General features: G+C 55.1%; 1 protein-coding gene across 10 annotated transcripts in view; it reads left to right on the forward strand.

The window, feature by feature from the left end:
• Positions 1-3,389: 3,389 nt before the first annotated feature.
• SLC12A3 (solute carrier family 12 member 3) overlaps positions 3,390-23,140 on the forward strand; it is a 43,692-nt gene continuing 23,941 nt past the window's right edge. For 7 of the 10 annotated variants that reach the window (XM_082436977.1, XM_082436976.1, XM_082436978.1 and 4 more), the window contains exons 1-17: positions 3,396-3,713; positions 4,153-4,296; positions 5,779-5,854; positions 6,909-7,004; positions 7,322-7,461; positions 7,850-7,960; positions 8,952-9,063; positions 9,882-10,012; positions 14,552-14,636; positions 15,579-15,733; positions 16,016-16,123; positions 16,598-16,721; positions 18,354-18,455; positions 19,372-19,527; positions 20,200-20,299; positions 21,505-21,616; positions 21,957-22,097. In XM_082436977.1, coding sequence (XP_082293103.1) covers positions 3,432-3,713; positions 4,153-4,296; positions 5,779-5,854; positions 6,909-7,004; positions 7,322-7,461; positions 7,850-7,960; positions 8,952-9,063; positions 9,882-10,012; positions 14,552-14,636; positions 15,579-15,733; positions 16,016-16,123; positions 16,598-16,721; positions 18,354-18,455; positions 19,372-19,527; positions 20,200-20,299; positions 21,505-21,616; positions 21,957-22,097 — 2,175 coding nt within the window. In that variant the 5' untranslated portion in view covers positions 3,396-3,431. Of the gene's footprint in view, positions 3,714-4,149; positions 4,297-5,778; positions 5,855-6,908; positions 7,005-7,321; positions 7,462-7,849; positions 7,961-8,951; positions 9,064-9,881; positions 10,013-14,551; positions 14,637-15,578; positions 15,734-16,015; positions 16,124-16,597; positions 16,722-18,353; positions 18,456-19,371; positions 19,528-20,199; positions 20,300-21,504; positions 21,617-21,956; positions 22,098-23,140 lie in introns of all 10 variants that reach the window. The other 3 variants (XM_082436973.1, XM_082436981.1, XM_082436980.1) reach the window with 2 other exon arrangements.

Raw genomic sequence — 23,140 nt, forward strand, 5'->3', positions numbered from 1 at the left:
TTTCAGCCCCCTGTGCCTGGGGTTTTCCGTTCCAGGGAGTTTCCTGAGTCTTTCTGTTCCTTTACCACCCCATTCTTCCTCCTCCGAGAACCGGGAGAGGCCAGGGACCCTAAGTCACCCAGCCAGGGGCCCTTGAGTGAGTGAGAGCCAGCGCTGGTGTAGGTGTCATTTCCATTTGGCTGCTAAGTGGGGGCTGAGGGGGCTGAGGGGACGACTTGCTCAGAGCCCTGGGGAAACTGACAACTGAGATGGGAGCCTGACAGCCCCTGAGGCCAAATCCCAGGGCTTCACTCAGGGTTCCTCCAACTTCCACTCCTGGTCTCAGACCTGACAGGCTCTGGGCAACCTGGCAGCTGAAGCCCTGGAAGGCAGGAGTCGTGTGTGACCCACATGGTGCCCCCATCAAGAAGAGTGCCTCTGTGAGCATTTCTCAAAGGGATGGACTTCCATCCAAGGGCAGGAAACCCCTTTCTTTGGCGTCTGTGCTTTGGGACAAGGAATTCCGACAGTCCCTTCAACTGTCCTATTGATAAGCCTTTTGAGGGGTCCTGCTTAAATCCCCCCACCCAGAGACATACAGGTATGGGGGGCGCAGGAAAAGCTTCTCGAAAAAGCAAATGCTCCCCTCCAGGGCTGGGAGGGACCTTGGAGCTGACCCAGGCCTGGGAATTGTGGAGGGCGAGGAAGTGGCTTGCTCAAGGTCATCCAGCAAAGCTGTGGGCCCTCACTCTGCCAGGGCCCCAGTGCTGCTGGAAACCAGCCTTGGTCCCTCTGGCCACTTTCTCTCCTAAGATCTTAATCACGAATTTTCCACAGCTGCTCCGGGGACAGGGTGTGTAGGGACGGAGTAAGGGGGTGTTGGGCAGCTGTGATTTTCACCAGTCAAGTGGCAGTTAAAGATGGAGAGGGCGATAAGGTCTGTAAGCTCTACCCTGAGGCCCCGTGGGAGGGAAGGAGTAATTGGCAGATGGGGGCGGGGCGCTGCAGGGAAGGTGGAAGACTGACCACGGCTGGGGTCCTGGCTGTGGAGTCCTCCCCTTGGAGCCTTCCCCCTTGCTGGCAGCTGGCTTGGGGGTTGGGGACACCCTCCTGCAGAAACCTCTCTGAGGAGGGGCCAGAGGTCCTGGAGAGGGAGTAGGCAAGTCTGGGGGTCTGGGGAGCCCCGAGAAGAGTCTTTTAAAGAAGTGAACACATAGTAAATATATCAACTTTGCAAAACGGTGCACAGTGATCATAGCCTTTTGGGTTTGTCCTCAAGGACCAGCCGTCAGCTCACCTCTGTGCCTGGTTGAGCTGGGAGGACACGAGGACCTACCCTTTGTCCCCACCCCCACCCCCGGGGTGGTTCTGTCAGCCAAGGGTTTCTATGGCAGCCTCTCTTTGGTTCTGGCTTCCCTTCGTTACTCATTCAACAAGCGTTTAATGAGGACCTGCTCTGTGCTGTTCTAACTGCTTGGGAATGTCAGTGAACAAGATGGGCCCAGATCCCTGCCTCCGTGGGCTGGTTTTCTAGCAAGTTGGATGAACTTTATGCCCCCCTTTCCAGAAAAATGCACTTAGGTATGAAAACTTGTCTACAGATTTGTGGGGCTCCTGGACCCCCGTTGAAGCACCCTCATTTTAGAGGGGTGATTCCCTAACGCAGCTTGCTACCCTAACACAGTCTGAGCATTTCCTCCTGTCCTGGGCCCCTCTGGACCAGGAGTGAGGGGGCAGCAGAAGCCAGCCAGGCCCCCCGCAAATTCTCAGTCCACTGGTGCTGACTTGCTGATGGACGTCATGGAGCCCTGGGGGGCTCTGAGCATCTCAGAGCTGGTCTCTGGGGACGTAGGTGAGCTTTGAGAGCCCAGCCCAGGTCTGAGAGGCAGGGCAGGGAGGTAGAGAAAGTGTGTCCCTCACGAGGAGGGCCAGAGCCTGGGCATAAGTCAAGCTTAGAAGCCTGTGGCTGGTGGTGGCCTTGAGGCCTCCATCCATCCCCTGCCTTCAGAAGAGCAGCTTGTCCTCCAAGATCCCGGTCAGGGGTCTGTCCTGTCCCTGGTTGTCCCCACCCTGACCCTCTTCCATGTGCATCTCTCCCATCGCCGCCCTCTTCACACAGCGCGGCTGGTCTCTTTCCAGGTCCGTTTCCCCCACTAACTCAGCAGCCCTGTGAACGTAGGCCTGTGCCCGCCGTCTGTGTTCCTGCCTCCTGTCTCCACCCATGACATGGTCGATGGTCAATAAGGTTTGTTAGTTGAATGGCTGAAAGATGCAAAACCCAGCAGGGATAACAAAGAAATGAGTGGTTTTCCTGTGAGCTTTAGGCCACCCACCCCCAGGAAGCAGATTCTGAGACAAAGGTGAGCCTGCAGGGCACTCACCAGTAGAGCTCTTGGGGTCAGTACCTCTGGGGAGAAGAGAAGGAAGCAGGACAGGACAGAGGGAGGAGTGGCCTGCTGTGTAGACAAAGCCTCAGCTGACCCTGGGGACTTCTGGACGTGGGGTGGCTCCTCAGATCTGGGGGCAGGGCATCAGGCCTTTGCATCCCACACCTATCATTGGATGAGAGCTCCATGGGGGAACTCGGCCATAGGCAAGGCAATTGCCATAGGAGCTGACACTGAGACCCCTCGCAGCAGCTGGGGGTTGTCCTTCTTTTCTGGCAGCACATCAGGTGGCCACCACACTAACTCTCTCATAGTCAGAGAGACTAACCTTTTATATATATATATATGTGTATCTTTTTTTTAAATTTTTTTTTTGATGTGGACCATTTTTTTTGTTTAAGTCTTTATTGAATTTGTTACAATATTGCTTCTGTTTTATGTTTTCATTTTTTGGCCATGAGGCATGTAGGATCTTAATTCCCTGACCAGGGTTCGAACCCGAACCTCCTGCATTGGAAGGTGAAGTCTTAACCACTGGACCACCAGGGAAGTCCCTGTGTGTATCTTTTTAAATGTCATACCATTTATCTATTTGAACATACTAAATAAACAAAATATAAAACTAAATACCATATACTGAAACAAGAGGTTTTTGAACCTGCGTTGAGTGGGTCCTCAGGTCATCAGTCTGTCTCTGGGGACCCTCGTAGAGTCCCTAAGGATCCTCTTGGTGAGTACTCCTTCCTAGGGTCCGGCTTCTGATGTCCACTGCCCCCAAACTCAGAAGAGCCTCTCTAGGGCCCAGGGGCTGGGCATGCCCCCCTTCTCTGCTGACCCAGTCCCGGCTCCCAGTCCAAGGCCATGTTGCTATCTCCGAGATCAGATGGTGGGCAGGACAGCATCAGGCACGTGCTCTGCCTCCCACCCTGTCCAGGGACCTTGCTCGCCAGCTGTGGGCGGTTTGGGCCAACCTCTCCGCCTCCTCCCTGCTGTGGCCCCAGCCTATAAAGCCACCCTGCATGTCCCCGCCGACCCTGGCCCCCTCCCCCGACACCCAGAGCCACAATGGCAGAGCTGCCGGTGTTGGAGACGCCCAGGGACCCTGCTCTGTGCAGTGGGCGCTTCACCATCAGCACGTTGCTGGGGGGCGATGAGCCCCCGCCACCGGCCGCCTATGACAGCAGCCACCCCAGCCACCTGACCCACGGCAGCACCTTCTACATGCGCACCTTTGGCTACAACACTGTCGATGTGGTGCCTGCCTACGAGCACTATGCCAACAGCACCCTGCCCGGCGAGCCCCGAAAAGTCCGGCCCACGCTGGCCGACCTGCACTCCTTCCTCAAGGTAAACACCGTCCCAGAAGAGTGGCCCTTCCTGCTGTGTGACCTTGACCAGTTACCTAACCTCTCTGAGCCTTGGCTCTGTCATCTGTGTCATGGGGACAAACAGGTGTCTTCCTCGTGGGTTGAGAGGCCCACATGGAATGCAGGTATGGGAGCTGTAAAGCTCTGGGCACATGTAATATTCATTGCCCAGTCATTGGCGACCCAATCAAGCAATCTAGGGTTGCCCAGAGAGGTAATGAGCTCCCAGTCAGTGGAAGTTTACAGAGTTTACACTCCCCTAAAGGAGATGGGGAGAGGAGGGTAAGAAAGCTCTGCAGCAGAGACTGGGCTTGCTGGTTTGCTACTTGGGAGGCTGGACGGTGGAGGGTGGGGAGGTGGGGGAGCTGGATTGTCATGACCCCTGCCTGCCTGACCCGCGGTCTCTGCGCTCCCAGCAGGAAGGCAGCCACCTGCATGCCCTGGCCTTTGACAGCCGGCCCAGCCGTGAGATGACCGATGGGCTGGTGGAGGATGAGACAGGTACCAACGGCGAGAAGAACCCTGAGGATCCTGTGCGCTTTGGCTGGGTCAAGGGGGTGATGGTGAGTGGGGTGTGGATGGGACGTCCAGGGATAGGGGTTGGGAGACAGAGCTCCATTCAGGCTCAGCTTGGACTCTCGGGCCTTAGTAGTCAAGGCAGACCCAAGACTCAGCCCGGGCCTCAGTTTCCCCATCTGCATAGTGACCTCAAATTTTCTCTGCTTTTGTACTTCCTGACCTCCATTTATCCCCCAGACTGAGACCTAGCCCTGGGGAAGATCTCTGTTTGTCTGCTCAGTCATCATGTGACTTTGGACAAGTTACTTAACCTGTCTATGCCTCACTTTCCTCGTCTATGAAATGATGAGCATTCAATGAATTAATAGATGTAAAGTGCTTGGATGAATGCCTACCTTGGAGTTATTGAGAGAAACTGTGTTTCCCCAAAGAGCCACCAGAGGGCAGCACTAAACACAAATCCACAACATTGTTTTCTCATTCTCCATGATGGGAAGGAGAAGGTTTGCTGTTTTAGGCCCCGAGATAGCAAACAATCTAATGTACTTGGCTTTGGAAGACATTATGGCACTTTACAGAGGGGATCGCATGAGATCTAGGAGAAAGCTTCCTGCTCTGGGAGGCAGGAAGCCTGGGTTCTGACCTTAACTCTGCCAACTGCCTGCTTGGCTGTGCCTCTTTCTCCATCTGAACGGTCAACCCCCCTCTAGCACCAGAGGCCCGTAATCCGGAGTCTGGGTCTCCCTCCTTCACTGTGTGGGCCCAGAGCCTCAGAGCATATGGAGGGCCTTAGAAATTTCCCAGGCCTCAAATTTCGAATCACTATGTTATACACCTGAAGCTAATATAATATTGTAAATCAACTATACCTCAATTTTTTAAAAAATAAATTAAATTCAAAAAAATTTTAAAGACTAAAAAAAAAAAGAAAAGATAGAAAGAAAAAAGAAATCCCCCTGGGCTTGTAAATGCCACATGTCCCCCACCACAAGACGTGGCTGGGGCCAAAGACCACACCAGCCCCTCCCACATGGGATTCCAGCCTCAGCTGTGGCGTCTGGCTTTGCTTTAAATTCGGAAGCTGAAGTCACAGACACCTGAGCCCTGATTTCTGCTTGTATGTAGGGCATTGGCTCAGCTGGCATTTGCTGAGTTCCCCCTGAATGCCAGGCTCTGGGCCAACAGCTGGCCACTGGGCCATGACTGGGGCTGGTAGACACAGGACCCTGGGCTTGGAGCAGGGTGAGGGGTGATAATGCTTGCAGCCCATCCTCAGGCCTCGATGGAAGGAGGGTAGGAGAGTGGTGGGAGGGACAGGTGGGTCTCTGGGTACCCCTCCCCTCCCTGCCCCACAGAACCAGAGAGGCACTGAAGTGGGCACTCACTAAAGTGGGTGAAGCAAAGAAAGAGCCCAGGTGTCCCCTAGGTGCCCGATGCCATGCCAAGACTGGGGACAGGGACTTATGTGCTTGACCTTGGGGTACTCAGCCCCACCCAGGTGGCCTCTGACCCCCCTCTCCTCCCAGATCCGTTGCATGCTCAATATCTGGGGTGTGATCCTCTATCTGCGGCTCCCCTGGATTACCGCCCAGGCAGGCATTGGTGAGTGCTGCCTCTGGGGGGCAGGGGGAAGGTGCGCCCGGGTCCTGGTCCTCCCAGGCTCCACGGGAGCAATCTTGAACTTGGGTTACAGAGCCCACGGGTTACAGAGGTCAGGGCAGTGTGGCCAAGGAGCACTGGACGTGGAGTCAGCAGGCCTGGGGGCTCTCCCTGGCTCAGTTTGCCCTCAGTAAGTCACTTAACCTCTTGGAGCCAAATTTCTTCTGCAGAGCATCTGGGTTAGGAACTCACACTGTGGACAGACCAGCTGCTAGCTCTGTACCATGCTGTGTGACCTTGGACAAGTTTTTTTTTGGTTTTTTTTTTTTAAAGTTGCTTTCTTAATTATTATTTATTTATTTATTTATTTTTGGCTGTGTTGGGTCTTCGTTTCTGTGCGAGGGCTTTCTCCAGTTGCGGCAAGCGGGAGCCACTCTTCATCGCGGTGCGCGGGCCTCTCACTATCGCGGCCTCTCTTGTTGCGGAGCACAGGCTCCAGACGCGCAGGCTCAGTAGTTGTGGCTCACGGGCCTAGTTGCTCCGCGGCATGTGGGATCTTCCCAGACCAGGGCTCGAACCCGTGTCCCCTGCATTGGCAGGCAGATTCTCAACCACTGCGCCACCAGGGAAGCCCTTGAACAAGTTTTTAACCTCTCCGAGCCTTGGTTTCCTCATCAGTTAATGAGGGCAATAACTGTCCCCACCTCACAGATCTATTGTGGGATTCCTCTGATGCACATAAAACAGCACAGAGTTTGGCACCCAGAGGTGCTCATCAAGTGGTAACTATTACTTTATTTTTTATTATTAAGAGAGGATACCTACCCTTCCATATGTAATGATCCTTTACATGTTGGCTTATCAGCTCCCTGGCTATTTAGAATATACCAGGAGGTAGACAGAGACCCATTTTTCAGATGAGAAAAGTGAGGCTCAGAGAAGGAAAGTGACTTAAGTCACATGGTGAATCAGTTGGCTGATTCAGGTTCCTCAAACGGCTCCTTCCGAGAAATGCCCTGACTTTTTGGGGCGCTCACCTCCCCGCCCACCCCCACAGTCCTGACCTGGATCATCATCCTGCTCTCGGTCACGGTGACCTCCATCACGGGCCTCTCCATCTCGGCCATCTCCACCAACGGCAAGGTCAAGTCAGGTGGGCCCCCACCCCAGCCCCATGGTCCTCCTCGTGTAGGTCTCCGAGTCTTCACCCCAGGAATGGGTCTCTGAACCACTCCCTACCCTCCACCCCCACCCAGACGGGGACACCCCAGGCTGCCCCTGTTGATTCCAGATGTAGGCTTTGGGCAGGCTCTCCACACCTATGGGATGGGATGGCCTTGGTTGTCTCCTGCACCATGAACCCCCTGGGCCCCATGCTCACCCCCTCCCAGCCTCAGCTCTGCCTGCCCCAAGTCCACCCCAGCCAGCTGACTCCTCTGGTTTCATGGCTCCTGGCTCTGTCCCCAATAGGTGGCACCTACTTCCTCATCTCCCGGAGTCTTGGCCCAGAGCTAGGGGGCTCCATCGGCCTCATCTTTGCTTTCGCCAGTGCTGTGGGTGTGGCCATGCACACTGTGGGCTTCGCAGAGACCGTGCAGGACTTGCTCCAGGTGAGGTAGGGGCTGGACCCCGGGCAGACAGAGCCCTGGCCGCCTGCTGCATTCTCCTCCACACCTTCTGGGCCGGGCCTTCCTGCCCCTCTACCCAATTTGGCCTTTAGGGACCAAAGCCACAGTCCGATCATTGTGGGTGACTCTGATGATCTCTTCAAATAAAGACCATCCCCAGAAGTCTCCTTCAGGGGTGCGTGTTGCCTTTAGGGCCAAATTGTCCAGACCCATGCAGTAGCTGCTTTGGAGGACTTGTGGGCAGGGGAGGGGTTTGAGTTTGTGTTTTCCTATGAGAGGGCAACCATAAATGAGGTAAATCAAGGTGGAGGAGCTTGGGGAGGTGGGCTGTTCAGAGGCAGCACACAGCCTGGCCTGTCACCTCCCCCAGGAGTACGGATCGCCCATCGTGGACCCCACCAATGACATCCGCATCATTGGCGTGGTCACCGTCACTGTGCTGCTGGCCATCTCCCTGGCTGGCATGGAGTGGGAGTCCAAGGTGAGGACAGGATGTTGGGGAGGGATGTGGGCACGGTCGAGTGTGGAAGCGGGAATCACGGGACCTGGTCCCGGTCTTGGTTCCGCCTCTTGTGTGTGTCAGATGAGCTTTAAGTTCTGCTGCTGTGACAGAGACCCTAAGGAAGGGGGCCTTAAGCCAGAATCGTTCATTTCTCTCTCATGGAACAGTCCAGGTGTGTGTGGCCCCTGGGGACCAGGTATTCAGGCACCTTCCATCCTGTGGCCTCTCCACCCCTGGGGTGTGGCCCTCATCCACCTGGCCCATGACGGCCCCCACCTCCATGTCCCCAGCCCAGTCAGCAGGAAGGGGAAAGAGGGTGGAAAGGAGAGAATCCCCCTCCCCTTTCCTTTTCTGCCCCAGCCTGGAAGTTGTACATATTCCTTCTGCTCACTTCCCGTTGGCCGGAACGTGGTCCATGGCCACACCTCACTGTAAGGGGGGCTGGGGAAACGTGGTCTTCATCTGAACCTATCCCAAGCCCCGAGTCAGAGGTTCAGCATGAAATAAGGGGAGAGATGTTGGGCCGCAGCCGGCAGCCTTGACCAGCACAGCCCCGGTCCCAGCCGCCCCTCCTCTCGCCCCCTGGCTCTGACCTCCAGCTCCACCACCTCCCCACTGTTCCTTGAATGCACCAAGCTTATGCCCCCATCATTCTGTTGCTCCATTATCCTCCTCCTTTAGGACCCTTGAAGACACCTTCTCAGGCCACCCTGCTAAAGTAGCCTCAACCCAGTCCCCGGGACACCCCCTGTTCTTACTCTAGATTCATCCTCCTTATTTATCAGCAAGACAGGAGCCTTGCTATGTCACCAGCTCCTAGGACAGAGCCTGTGGAGTAATGGGTGTTGAATGAATGAATGAATGAATGAATGAATGGGAGAGTAAGGGACCTGGGGCAAGCTCTTCCCTGCTGGGGCTCCCTGAACAGGTGGAGCCAGACTGTCTGACCTCCAGGCTCCCTTCCTCCCAGGCCCAGGTGCTCTTCTTCCTCGTCATCATGGTCTCTTTTGCCAACTACCTGGTGGGGACACTGATCCCCCCCTCTGAGGACAAGGCCTCCAAAGGCTTCTTCAGCTACCGGGGTACGTGCGGGTTGGGGCCACTGCCCGTGGCTCTGGGGACAGGGACAGTCTGCCCACCAATCTGGCCCATTATATGGGCACCGGTGTTACCGAACCAAACTTGGGTCCGCTTACCCATGCACAGTAAAGCCAATCTACTGACACTGGGTTGTGGTGAAGGAAAGCACAGCGTTTATTTCAGGGTCAAGCAAGGAGTCCAGGGCAGCGAGTGCTTAAAAGACCCAAACTCCCTGAAAGCTTTCAGGGAAAGGTTTATGAAGATAGAGTGAGGGAGGGGGGTGTGGGGTGTGTGATCAGCTGGTGGACATTCTTCTGATTGGCTGGTGGTGAGGTAATCGGGAGTCAACATCATCAGCCTTCTGGTTCCAGCTGGTCTGAGGTCTAAGTGCTTGTGGGCAGCACGCAGTTAACTTCTCCCACCTGATGGGGGTTTCAGTAGCTGCAAAACAGCTCAAAGGATTTGGCTCAGAATATTATCTATAGCCCTTGAGGAGGAACTAAAAGTCCTTGACTTTGTTTAATGGCTAAGCTACTATTATTTTGTCTTGCTTGACTGTTTTCTTCCTGCGTGTTCTCACTTCTCTGATTAAATGTATTCTTTAACTAAAGTTTACCTACAGACAAAAGGCAGGCAGAGGACATGGGTGGGGGTCAATTCTGGGAAGGCCCCATAGGGTCCTGCTCGGTTACATGGGGAGGCTGGCACCCCTGACTCCCACAGCCAGGAGCTGCCATGGGAGCCTCCTGCCTGCCCGGCTGGGCCCAGAGAGGGGACCCAGGCCTTCCAGGAGGCCCTGACTCAGGCCTTGTTTTTCCAGCGGACATTTTTGCCCAGAACTTGGTGCCTGACTGGCGGGGCATGGACGGCAGCTTCTTCAGGATGTTTTCCATCTTCTTCCCCTCAGCCACAGGCATCCTGGCGGGAGCCAACATCTCTGGGGACCTCAAGGTGAGCAAGATGCCCAGCCCTCCTGCTTCCTGGCCCTCTCCTACCAGGATGTCCCACTGGGCACTGAGCGGAGCCCTGAGACCTCAGGGCCAGAGCTTCTAAACTTCCGTCCAACTCAATCCAAGCCAACCCATGTCCATCCCATTCATCCCACTCCATTCTGAGGTTGTTGATTGGCACCACCGCACTCTAGGCCTTGAGAGCCGCCCCCAAATGGGCTAGTCTCCTCCCTCGATCCTGGGACTCCCAGCGTAAGGGGAAGACTGACCCAGCTTGACCTTCCACTCAGACGGGATCGGGCACATCCTCCCAGGGCTCTCCATCGTCTTGATGCGGGCAGGCTCCTTGGCTCGGCGTGTGAGGCCCCAGCCCCACGGGAACTGTTGCTGTTCCCATGACCCCTGACCCGGCCCTGAGGATCTACTGCTTTGCCCCTGTTGCCCTGTCCCTCCTCCACGCCTTTGCCTCTGCTGTGCTCTCTACCTGGGACTCGCTATCCTCATTTCTTTACCTTGCAAAGTTCTGTTCCTCCTGCAAATTAAAGCCTCCATCCTTACACCTCTCCCAGCCCTTTTGTCAGAGTCTTGGTTCCCCTAATTTAGTGATGTCAGGCCACTTATGTCTCTGCCCCGCCGCATCTGGAGAACTGGGGCCTACCTCTATGTCCCTATTCCCAGCTCAGGGTCTGACACGTCCTAGGTGCTTGGTGCCTGTGTGTTGAGTGAACAGTGGTGGGATGTGGCAAATGGGAAGTGTTAGAGCAGAAGTACAATGCGCACAAGCAGGGGAGAAGTGCAGACTGAGGTGGCAGGGGCTCCAGCAAAACTTCTGGCTGGAGGTGGGGCTGGAGCTGGGCTCTGAGAGATGAGAAAACCAGCGGAATCTTTGCCGGAGGGAGGTTATCAAAGGAGCTGGTACACAAGTGGGGATGAACAGTGAGGAGCCTGGCTCTGTGCTGGGGACCTTCACCCTCCATCTCCAGTCCCGCTCGAAAGGTGCTCCTTGATGCATTTTCTTAAATGAATTAAGAATTGTGCACTGGAGGCAATCTCGAATAGCAGCGTGGCTCTAGCAGGACCTGGAAATCAGAGGGAGGCCGTGTTTGCCCGGCTCCTCTCCCTTCTCTGGGGAGTGGCCCGCAGGGCCCTGGTCTGCCTGCCCCGAGTTCTCTGCAGAGCTCGGGCTTGTGCTCAGGTGGCCTGGTTCCCCTCCCAGCCCCGTTATAGATCATCATAGCCTGGGGATTTATCTAGATGCTTTATCAAGCTTCTTAGGTTACCAACCGGCCCAGCGTGCAGGCATCAGGGCCAGGCAGCTGTCTCGGAGCTGGGGGTGGGGGCAGACACCTTCTTCTGTCTTAAATGCCCTTAAGCCCTAAAGGGACACTTTTCTCCTAGATCTGGCCCCTTGCCCATCCAGTGGGACAGTAAGTCCTCAGCGAAGAGCAGCTCCCGTTCATGGGGACTTTATGCAAGTCCCTTAAAGCCTCTCTGGACCTCAGCTTCCCCAGCTGTAAACTGGGACTCACACAGCCCCGGCTTCCCAGGGCACAGAGCAAGGATTCAATGCGCTAATTTACATAAAGTGCTTAGAACAGTGCCCAGCCCAGAGGAAGTGCTAAAGGCTGGTTGTCAAGGTCAATGTGATTTTTACCATGTGGCCGGCACGGTGCCTCCTTCTTTAAAAATAATATCTGTGGGACAGCTGAAAGCTTCTGCCATCATCACCCCCATGTTACAGAGGAGCAAACCAAGCTCAGAGAGGGTCAGGGGCTTGCCCAGGGTCCCACACACAGGTGTCAGAGGATCTGGAATGCAAGTTTCTAAAACAAAGAGACCTCAACTTTATCACAACAACTCCATCATTCAACCAATATTTTTTGAGCACCTGCTTTGATGCCAGTGTCTTGTGGATGCAGCAGTAAACAAAAGAGACACAAATTCCTGCCCTCATGGAGCTGACATGCTAGTGAGAGAGACAATCAACAAATAAATAAGTAAAATCTGTAGTTTGCCTGACGGTGGTTGAACGATGGGGAGAAAAATCAAGCAGGGAAGCGGGGAGGCAATCCCTGGGTCAGGGGTGCAGAAGCACGGTGTGAATTTACACAAGGTGGCCAGAGACTCCTGAGAAGGTGACATGTGAGCCGAGACCTAAAGGGGTGATGACAAAGTTGTCATTGTCACTGTTAATCCTTTACGTCCCCCAACCCTTTAGTGCTTACAGAGCAGTCTCGTGACCATGATCTCATGTTGGTTTAATCTCCACAAACACCCTGTGCTAAGGCCAAGGAAAGCATTATTAACTCAATTCGCTGATGGGGGATGGGTGCTCAGAGACAAGGGACTTCCTAGTGACTGCCGTGGGATCTGTGCCAGGCTGGTGTTGTCCCAGGTTGTGTCGCAATACAGTCCCCACCCCTAACCGCTCACATTTACAGGCGCTTGCTACATGCCAGGCTACTTTCTTATTTCACAGATAGCGGGGGAGAGACGCTGAGGCTCAGAGAGGTTAAAGGGTTTGTTCCAAGGCGCACAGCCAGGAAGAGATAAGCAAGATGTGGACCCAGACATGCCTGATTTGTGAGCTGGGCTCTGAGATTTCACACCAAGACGTGAGGGTAGGATGGAAACCTGGTGTATTCATTTCCTGTGGCTGCTATAACACGTTACCACAAACTTGGTGGCTGAAGACAACGGAAATTTATTCTCACACAGTTCTAGAAACCAGAAGTCCAAAAAAAGGTGTCAGTAGAGCCATGCTCCCTTTGAAGTCTCTAGGGAAGACTACTTCCTTGCCTCTTCGAGCTTCTGGTAGCTTCCAAGAATCCTGAGCATTCCTTGGCTTGTAGCTTCATCCCTCCAATCTCTACCTCTGTCTTCATGTGGCCTTCTTTCCTCTATGTGTCTCTGTGTGTCCTCTCCTCTCCAAGGACACCAGTCATTGGATTTAGGGCCCACCTAATCCAGTATGACCTCATCTTAACTAATTACATTTGCAAAGATGCTATTCCCAAATAAGGTCATATTCTGAGGTTCTGGATAAATGTGAATTTTTGGAGACACTATTCAACCCACCATAGGTGAGCTGGGAGGTTGACCTGGTCTGTTGGCCTTGGGACCAGGGACTCAGGGCAGGGCTGGCTGGCCCATGGCTGCAGGGCCCCCAGAGCAGAGACCTCAGCAGCCCGGGGTGCTCCAGAGCCTCCAGCCTCCCTCCAGCTCTGCTCCCACTTCTCTCTGACCCGCCGCGCCCTTCCTCCCACCCCAGTGCCTTCAGAGCCATGTAAATCGTCCCCTCCACCCTGAGGCCTTCCGGGGTTCCTGGCAGTGTCTCCCCCACCTTGTTCCCCAGTGCACTGTGATCCTCTCTGTGTTGGCAGGATCCCACCTGTACCTCCTCCACTTGGGCCAGGGCTCCTTAAGGGCAGGGTCAGGGCCTGGTCATCACAGATTGACCATGGGCTCCAGCGCAGGCCTCCGAGTATCTGAGGCAGAGAGCTGGACCATGGCCAGCTTTGCTTCGACTTGCCAATGAATTTGAACAGTGTCATGGTCCCTCCAAGCTCTGTCACCTGTGATTCTTCCTGCCAGCTGAGCGGTGAGCAGAATGGCCCAGAAAATGCTGGCAGGTTTACGAATTTACTTCCTGTGGCTGACGTGACCTTCCCCTCCAAGCTAGGGTCTATGCCTGGATGGGAAACTTGCCATAAAAATCCCAGCCTGCGTTACTCCACCCAGGAGCAGCACCCCCAGGGGCGCCTGAGGCTGTGGACCTCGGCATAGTTAGGACTGAGTCGCTGGGGCTCAGTGAGCTGGGCCTTGCTCACAGCTCCCTGGCCTCAGTTTCGCCACCAGCCACTTCTCAGGAAGCTATGTTTGAGAAAGTGCCTGGAAGAGTGAAACACATGACGTGGGTGTGAAGGTCTGCTACTACTGCCAGAAAAGCACCAGCAGAGTTCTTTCTCGAAGAGGAAGGAGAGAGTTTGGGGCTTGTCTATATATTGATTGCTGTGGAACCAGACAAATCAACTGGTGCATAATAGTGACTGCATGCAGCGAGCCCAGCTGGTGAGCTGGGCCCTGGTCTAGGAGCTTGACAAGGATTAATTGGTTTCACCAGCATCCCTGGGAGGCTGGAGGGGCCGAAGCATGGGAGGACATGCACACTGCCCAGCGATCACCTGGATTTGACCCCAGGCAGGCTGACTCGGGAGCCCTCCACCTCACCCCACCCTTCACAGCCCCCAGAGCAAGCATCAGCCAGGTGTCCTCGGGGAACAGGCCTGGGGCTGCTTGGAGTTCCTCTCTCTGCCTTGGGCTCCCAGGGCCCTGAATGTGGTCTCAGCCGTCCCCTTGGTTCCGTCCTGTCCCGCTCTGTGGGTCCTCAATCTCGAGGTGCCTTCCTCTCAGCATCCTGGGGAAGGGGGTTCTGGGGGGCCAAGGTCAGTGTTTGCTGACCCACCCTCAGCCTGACAAGGACAGGGCCTGGGAGGAGGCCCAGGGGCTGCCTGATGCCCTCTCTCCCTCCCTCCTCCAGGACCCTGCTGTAGCCATCCCCAAGGGAACGCTCATGGCCATTTTCTGGACCACCATTTCCTACCTAGCCATCTCGGCCACCATTGGTAAGCTGCCGACCCAGACGGCTGGAGGGGTCACAGGGTGCCGTCTGGCCCTCTAACAAGGATGGCTGGGCCGGGAGGACATGGCAACCCCAGGAAGTGGAGCCTCGAACTTTATTTTGGGGGGCACCTTTGGGGGTAGTTTGTGGTGGAGATGGGGGATCACCCCAGGCTCCTCTGGTCCCTTCAAACCTCAGGTTACAGATTCTATGGTATGAAAATCCTGTAGGAAAAGTCATGTTCCAACTCCAGGAATAATGATCAAATCAATGATGAGGAGGAGGAGGAGGAAGACGATTCTAGCAACTGACTTACTACCACGTGCCCAGCCCTTTACATGCCTTATTACATTTAATCTGGGCACTATCATTTCTGCCTTTTGACAGAGGAGAAAACAAGGGCTTAGAGAGGTTAAGTGACCTGCCCAAGGTCACAGAGCCTGAGTGGTAGCGGTGGGCATTGGACCCAGGCCTGGGCGGTTGATACTTGCCTCTCACTGAGATCCTCACACATGCTCTCGCTCCCAGTAACCGCATCGTGAGATGAGCTGCTCACAGACGGCCAAGGGACACGGCCCAGGTCATAGCCACGTAGGGCCTGAGATCCAGTTCTCCACTTTAAGGAGGACACTGTGACCTTAGGTCACTTAAGCTCCCTGTGCCTCTGTAGAACGGCAATGACAATCAAAGTAATAGTAATACCTGTTTCCCCAGAGTGTTTAAAGTCCTTGACGCAGGGCCTGGCACATCGGAGGTGCTCCTGCATGGTAGCTAAAATCATCGTCGTCATCATCATCATCATTATTATTATTATCATCATAAAGTAAAGGAAGAGCTGGCCCATCAGCAGCGTGTCCCCCTCTGCACAAGTGTCTGGTGTTTTCGGGGTGGGAGGGGAGGAGAGAGGAGGGAAAGGAGGCCTCCCCACGCCCTCCTTCCTCCTCAGGCTCCTGTGTGGTTCGAGATGCCTCCGGGATCCTGAATGACACGGTGACCCCCGGCTCAGGCGCCTGCGAGGGGCTGGCCTGTGGCTACGGCTGGAACTTTACCGAGTGCGCCCAGCAGCACAGCTGCCGCTACGGCCTCATCAACCACTACCAGGTACGCGCGGCCCTGCCAGATGCAGGGAGGGCCGGGTGGAGGCTGGACTGGGCTGGGGTAGACAAGGTTTGGGGGGCTGGCCCCAGGCTTGGGAAAAGAGCTTCAGGTAGGGGCCTGGTCCCAGTTCCTGACCTGGTGGGCGCTGGGTCCCCAGTGAGGGTTGCAGACTCAGGTGGCAGCTCCCAGACTCAGCCCCTGCCTGCAGCAGGGACTGGGGTGCCCTGGGTGGGGGCTCTGGGCCCCACCCCTCACCATGGGGGCCCGAACCCCATGTCCTTGCAGACCATGAGCATGGTGTCGGGCTTCGCACCCCTGATCACGGCCGGCATCTTTGGGGCCACCCTCTCCTCAGCCCTGGCCTGTCTCGTCTCTGCCGCCAAAGTTTTCCAGGTGAGGCTGCAGAGGGGGCGGGAGTGTCTAGGAGGCCAGGTGCAGGGGGCCCCAGGTGACTGCCACAAAGGCCTGGAGGAGTCATGTGACCCGGTGTCTAGACTGAAGGAAAAGGAGCTAGTAAAGCAAACGCTTGCAGGAAGCAGCCCCTTCCTGTGCCGAGCTTTGAAGAGCAGCTGCCTTTCCCACCCCCCTCACTCCCTCCCAGTGGTGCAGCCTGGCACCCCGTTTGCAGCCCCCCTCCCAGTTTCCCTCTGATGTGATCAGCCCCTTTTTGCCCTTTCAGTCTTCGTGGTGAGGTGGGGAGGGCAGGAGATCAGTCCCCTTTCAAAAGACAGAAGCCGAGACCCAGTTCAGGAAGTGCCCTGCTGAGGTCACGGAGAGAGCAAGCAGGGCCTGGGGTCCAGGTGACCACAGGGGAGGGGATGGGGCAGGTCCCGGCCAGGGGGTGAGCCCGTCGTCCTGTGCCCACAGTGCCTGTGCATAGACCAGCTGTACCCACTGATCGGCTTCTTCGGCAAAGGCTATGGCAAGAACAATGAGCCACTGCGCAGCTACCTGCTGGCCTATGCCATTGCTGTGGCCTTCATCATCATCGGTGAGTGGCCGCAGGGTACGCAGGGCTGCCACCTCTCCCGGCCAGCCGTGAGGGCCATGGGGACAGGGCCCGACACGCTTTCCCTGGTTCTGCATTCCTGTGTCCTGGCAGCTGGGACCTCCCTCCCCAGGTCTGAACTAGCCCCCAGGAGCACGTTGGGAGCACAGGACAAGCTGACTGATTCCTCCTTGGGAGCTGGTACAAACAGCTGGATCACTATCTCTCTAGGTGTAGAACCTAGACCAACCTCATTTCTCAGATCTTGAGCTGCTGGATCCCTTGGGCTCCAAGGTAGGGGATGCCTTAGGAGAAAGATTCCAGTTAATCAGTTAATTAGATTGACTTTCTATCCTGGCTTTGCCATATGCCAATTGTGTGACCTTGGAAAAAATCACTTCACCTCCTAGAGCCTCGGTTTCCTCATCTGAAAAATGAGAGTAATAATGCATAGAGGGTGTGTCACGGATGGGCAGGAAGAGACCATGTGTGTATATCACACACACACACACACATACACATGCATTCATATACGCACACACACGTGTGCACACTCCCCAGTACTTCCTGATTTACTTAGCCAATGAGGCGGAACTTGCTAGGAGAGAGGTGGCCCTACTAAGCAAGGGCAATCACCGTGCCTTGGCATGATGACCCCTGGTCCCTGCTCCCTATACAGGAATGGGGTCAGGATCAGCTGTTGGTGAACCTCCCCAGGCTGGGGGGTACCTTCCTGCCACAGCTGAATCCCTGCTATAATACTTAGGCTGGCATCACCAAGCCATGAGACATAACCCAATGGTCTAGCCACTTCCACGCAAGGGAACCTTTCTGGACACTAGATACTGCTGGATCCTGCACCAGATGAAGAGACAGCAGGGCCACAAGCAGGGAATGGAAACACCTAGTCAGGCCTGGCATTCCCAGATGTTCCTGGATGTTTTCTGCTCACCCTGCCGTCCACCCCTGCCTCGGGTTTGATGTCGTTTTATCTGGGTGGTTCTGACTGTACCTCAGATGGAGGATCACGATCTCAAATGCTCTGGGGCAAGGCTCTTGTGTTAATTCAATGGACTCACGTACAGAAGGCCTGGCACATAAGAGTTGTTTGTCTTGTTTTGGGATCCACAGAAGCAGGCCCTGAGACAAGGATTCACATGCAAAAGTGTGTCTAGGGGTGCCAGGGGTTGCAGCAGGGCAGGGGCTTGTGAGACAGGGAAGGGAAGGAGCCGGTTCTTGAGTGGGTTTCCATTGTGGGTGGAACTGCGATACAGTCTCAAGGTTTCAGAGAATAGAGAACATGTGTCTTGGGTCACACTGTAAAATGTATTTCTTACTGTAATTTGTGGTCACACAAAGAAGTGTGATAGTCACTGTTCTTGGCCATCCCGTAGCCTGATGGGATCTACCCTCACACTGCTCTCCATCCTCTTTAGAGCCGGCAGTTTACAGTTTACAAAACACTGGACTTTGAGATTCACAAAATGATGGACCCATTTCACAGATGAGGAAGTTGAGACTCACTGAGCCTCGGTGGCCCATCTGGGGTCCCCTTATCCTGAGAGGGAGGGTACCAAGGACTCCTTGGTGGAGTTGCCCAGTAGACTGTTTCCTCTCTCCCTTGGGTCCCTGAAGCTGAGCTCAACACCATCGCCCCCATCATCTCCAACTTCTTCCTGTGCTCCTACGCCCTCATCAATTTCAGCTGTTTCCATGCCTCCATCACCAACTCACCCGGTAAGTAAGACCCTCCCCCTTCATGGGAGGAGGCACCTGGGGCTGGGGTATGGAGCGGGGAGTGGAAGGCATGGATGCAGGTGGGCAGACCAAGGTCACCTCTCAAATTGAAATCAATTAAAGGGACCGTTCATATAATAACAATAATAACAGCTATCCTTTATCAAGCACTTACAATGTACACTATACATGGATTCATGCACTGTTTAAAGTGTGCAGAGACTTTTCTAGTACCTTCCTCCACCAGTTTTAAGGGAGTCAGGAGTCTGACTCCCCAGAGAGGGAACAGAATCGTCAGTCACAGACAGGGTGGCTGCAGGTTGCACGTTGCCCAACTCTAGGGGGCGCCACTCATAGATGTTATAGATTTGTATGTTTATTACGAAAATTTTCTGGCAGATGGCAGTAAAGAGTCTCAAGGAAGACTTTTTCTAATTAGCCCCAAATCGCCGGTGGGCTGGTCCCGGGGCCACCTTTTCCCTAGACCATGGACCACAGTGCCCTGGAGTTGTGCCGTGGAGCGGCTGTCACTAGTGGCGACCCTGGCATGGCCTGCAGGTGTGAGGCTAGGCAGAGTCATGTCCTTCCCCTCCATCTCACACCCTCGGCTCTGTGCGAGCCCCGGAAACCAGCACTGCTGTGACGTTGGATGTCCTGTGGCCGTATTTGGCCGGAGCTGGACACCTCCCCCTTGGTGTAGCCTGTTCACACGGCAGGATGCCAGTCAAGGCAGGTGTGTGGCCCTACCAGAGCCTCCAAGCCCAGCCCCAGGAAGCAGGGTGGGTGGGCGGGCACAGACTGGGACCCCAGCCCTGGGCACTGCGGGCATTGCCACCCAGGCCCTGCCCAGCTATGCTGGCCCAGGAGGAGGCTCCGGAGTGCTGAGCGTACGTCCTGCCCTGTGCCCTCCGCCCAGGGTGGAGACCCTCATTCCGTTACTACAGCAAGTGGGCGGCGCTGTTTGGGGCGATCATCTCCGTGGTCATCATGTTCCTTCTCACCTGGTGGGCGGCCCTCATCGCCATCGGTGTGGTCCTCTTCCTCCTGCTCTATGTGATCTACAAGAAGCCAGGTGTGCGGTCGCAGGCTGCCCAGGGGGTCAGGCGTCCCTTCTTGCCCTGAGGCTGCCAAGCTGTCCTGCCTGTCAGCTCAGCCGGAGGGCCTGCCTCAGGCACTGTGCTCTCAAGGGGCCCCCTCTGGTCCTCCAGCCTCATCCCTTCCCAAGGGTTGAGGAGCCCCCGGAAGTGTGCCCACTCAGAGCCCACACCTCTACTACTAGACCACCTCCCCGGACACGCAGGACCTGACATTGCCTGCCCAGGTCCATCCTCCTGAGAGTGGCCGGCCCACTGGTGGGCACACCAGACCGAGGGCTGCCTGACTGAAGGGCAGCCAGTCAAAGCCTGGACGTGTGGGCAGGGATGTCTACACGCATGCAGGCAAGGATCCCAGGGTGACAGCAATGTGGGGGTGGGATGCAGAACGCCAGGAAAGCCTAGCACTCTAAAGTAGAACCTGGCCTTCCAGGTCATTGTGAAGATCTTTTCGTCAAGGGAGGAGAATATTTTGTAGAGTCAATAGCTTGATGTATAACTTTTAAATGCGTAGCCATATTGCATGTGCGAACGTTAGGAACAGATCTACAGGCTATCTACCTGCTCCCACGGTGCTCGGTTCCTGAAGAAGGTCAACATATGTATGTCTGGTTTCTCACATGACTTCTAACCTTGCACACACCCCTCAGAGGTGAACTGGGGCTCCTCGGTACAGGCTGGCTCCTACAACCTGGCCCTGAGCTACTCGGTGGGTCTCAGCGAGGTGGAGGACCACATCAAGAACTATCGGTGAGTGCAGCCTTGGGGTTGCCTGGGATGCAGGACTGGCCGTGACCCTGCTCCGGGAGCCTCCAGGCCAAGGCCTGTCACCTGACCGGTAGACTCATGGTGGGCACGGTCCCCTCGCAGAGAGGAAACAGGGTGGAGGAGCACTGCCCAGCAGTCAGGAGACCGGGGCTGACACTGCCCAATGGGGACCAAACAAGTCCAGTGACTTCTCTGTACCTAAGTTTCCACAGCGGACTATGCTCTGGGCAATACAAATACAAAGGGCAATACAGTCGTCCCTCGGTATCTGCGGGGAATTGGTTCCAGCCCCTCCCCCCACCCCCATCCCCCAGATACCAGTATCCTCAGATGCTGAAGTCCCTTATATAAAAAGCCTAGCATAGTTGGCCCTCGGTATCCGTGGTTCCACTCCACAGATTCGACCACCACCCTTGGTTGAATCTGTGGACGCGGATACACAGGGCCACCTGTGCTGGTGAGGGTGCTCTGGTGTTGGGATCGTGAGACCGACTGAGATGAGCCGCTCCCGAGGACTCTTCGAAGCTGATTCCCCTCTTTCGTGAGGAAAAGTGTGCACCCAGGACCCCCTTCCCAACAGATCACCATGTTAATAATCAGACGTATCTATGTTGCATTACCACTCAAAGTGCCTTACGTAGCCTCACCACAACCCTCTGAGGTATATGAAGTTACTAACCACATTCACAGATGAGAACACTGAGGCCCAGAGAGGTTAAATAACTGGTGCCAGGTCACACAGCTGGTGAATGGCCAATTTTGTCTGGCTCCAGCTGAGTCTGGTAGTGGCCCTTGACCATGGCCCTTGGCTGCCTCTTGACCCAGAGGCTGACTCACCCACCCAGTGACACAGTGATCTCATAAGTGATGGGCCTCCCCACTCCCAGTCTTTATTCTTTTCACACCCTGCTGGGCTGGGCAGGGCAGGAGCACCAGATGGAGCAGCAAGAGGGTGGTTTGCCCACATGCAGCATTTGGTGGCCTGAGCAGGAAGGAAGAGGGACACCCAGTGTGGTGGCCACCAAGAGAGCTGGAAAGGAATCATAGACGGGAAGACCACGGGGTGGTTCACCTGTCCTAGGAAGGGAGTCCTGGGAGGTGGTGGAACTCCGGGGGCACCTGTATTTGGCATCCAGACCCCCAGCTCTGTCCTGACGGCTCACACCCTTTTCCCTTCCCCTCCTCAGCCCCCAGTGCCTGGTGCTCACGGGGCCCCCCAACTTCCGGCCGGCCCTGGTGGACTTTGTGGGCACCTTCACCCGGAATCTCAGCTTGATGATCTGCGGCCACGTGCTCATTGTGAGTGCCCCCTGCAGGGGGGCGGGGCTGTACTCCTGGAGAAGCCCCTGGGCACCAGTTCCACCCCCGGGGGCAGCAGGAGGGACTGTGGTGCCCAGGGCACGTTCTCTCCCTCCCCCATCCCTCTCCCTGGCTTGCCCACACTGTCCTGCCTCTCACCTGCTCCCTCCATCTTCCTTCCACTCCTCCCTCTCCCTCCTCCTCTGCTTTTCCTCCCCTAATTCCATAAAGGAGAACCAGCAATGAGCTCAGGGGACAGCCTCCAGGGCAGGAGAGGGGCTGAGTCTCAGGCCAGAGGGTGAAGGCCATCCTTGACATCACCTGCCCCTGTCACCCACAGGGACCCCGCAAACAGAGGATGCCTGAGCTCCGGCTCATCGCCAGCGGGCACACCAAGTGGCTGAACAAGAGGAAGATCAAGGCCTTCTACTCCGATGTCATCGCTGAGGACCTCCGCAGTGGTGTCCAGATTCTCATGCAGGTGTGCAGGCCCGGGGCTTCCTCACAGGACTTACTAGTTGGTGTGACAACTAGTCACAAGGAAGGTGGGATGCCGTGAGGGGCTAGTTGAAGCCCCTTTTGCTGCAACAGGAGTCCCGCCTTTCTTGCCTTTCCAGATGTGCTGATTCAGGGCACTTTCTCAAAGTGCTCAGGGCCTGGGGAAACTGCCTTGGAGGCCTGTGGGATCTGATGACACATTTTGTGATTTTGGTTTTTTTGAGATATAATTAATACACAGCAAACTGAAATAGTGTATAGTTTGATAAATGTTTACATATGCAGACACTGCTCAGTGCTGTGAAACCACCAGTCAGATCAACTTCTAGAACATTCCACTGGGCAATTCATTTTACTGTTCAGTTTCCTCATTTGTAAAATGGGATGCATGAATAAAATAACAGTTGTTAATTCTGAGTCAACATAGGGGAATCCTTTTCAATATTTCTCAAAATTTAAAAAAAAAGAGCATACGAGGTCTCCTTTTGGGATTATAAAAATATTTGGAGAGTAGGTAGAAGTTATGATTGCATAATATTTTAAGTATACTAAGCACCACTGAATTATACACTTTTAAATGGTTGATTTTCTGTTATGTAAGTTTCACCTCAAAAAGTAAAAAAAAAATTTAACATGAAAAAAAGGAGAAATATAAAAGATGTAAGGATTAGATGACCCAGGAATACGCCAAGCTTGACATCCAAATTCAAGTCCCTTGTTATAAGAAATAATTTACTAGAGAAGCTGGAGCTGGGATAATCCAGAACTTATGGGACTGTCCAGCCGCCGGCTTGGAGAGGCCGCAGGGGAATAACTCTGGCTGTAGCTTCACCTTTCTCGTGGGTGTGTCCGGGCGGACAGGACCCTGAACTGGCGGATGTGTTTCCTAAGCCCCCATGACATGGCAGAGAGGGCAGCTGGGGCTGAGGCAGAGCCCCACCCTAGTCACAGAACAGAGCCCCGTGGGGCCTGCGGCCTGGTTCCTCACCTCATCCCCTTCCCCTCTCCCCCCTCCCCCACCGGCAG

This window comes from Balaenoptera physalus (genome assembly GCF_965194825.1).
Source record: "Balaenoptera physalus genome assembly, chromosome: 19".
Taxonomy (NCBI): Eukaryota; Metazoa; Chordata; class Mammalia; order Artiodactyla; family Balaenopteridae; genus Balaenoptera; species Balaenoptera physalus.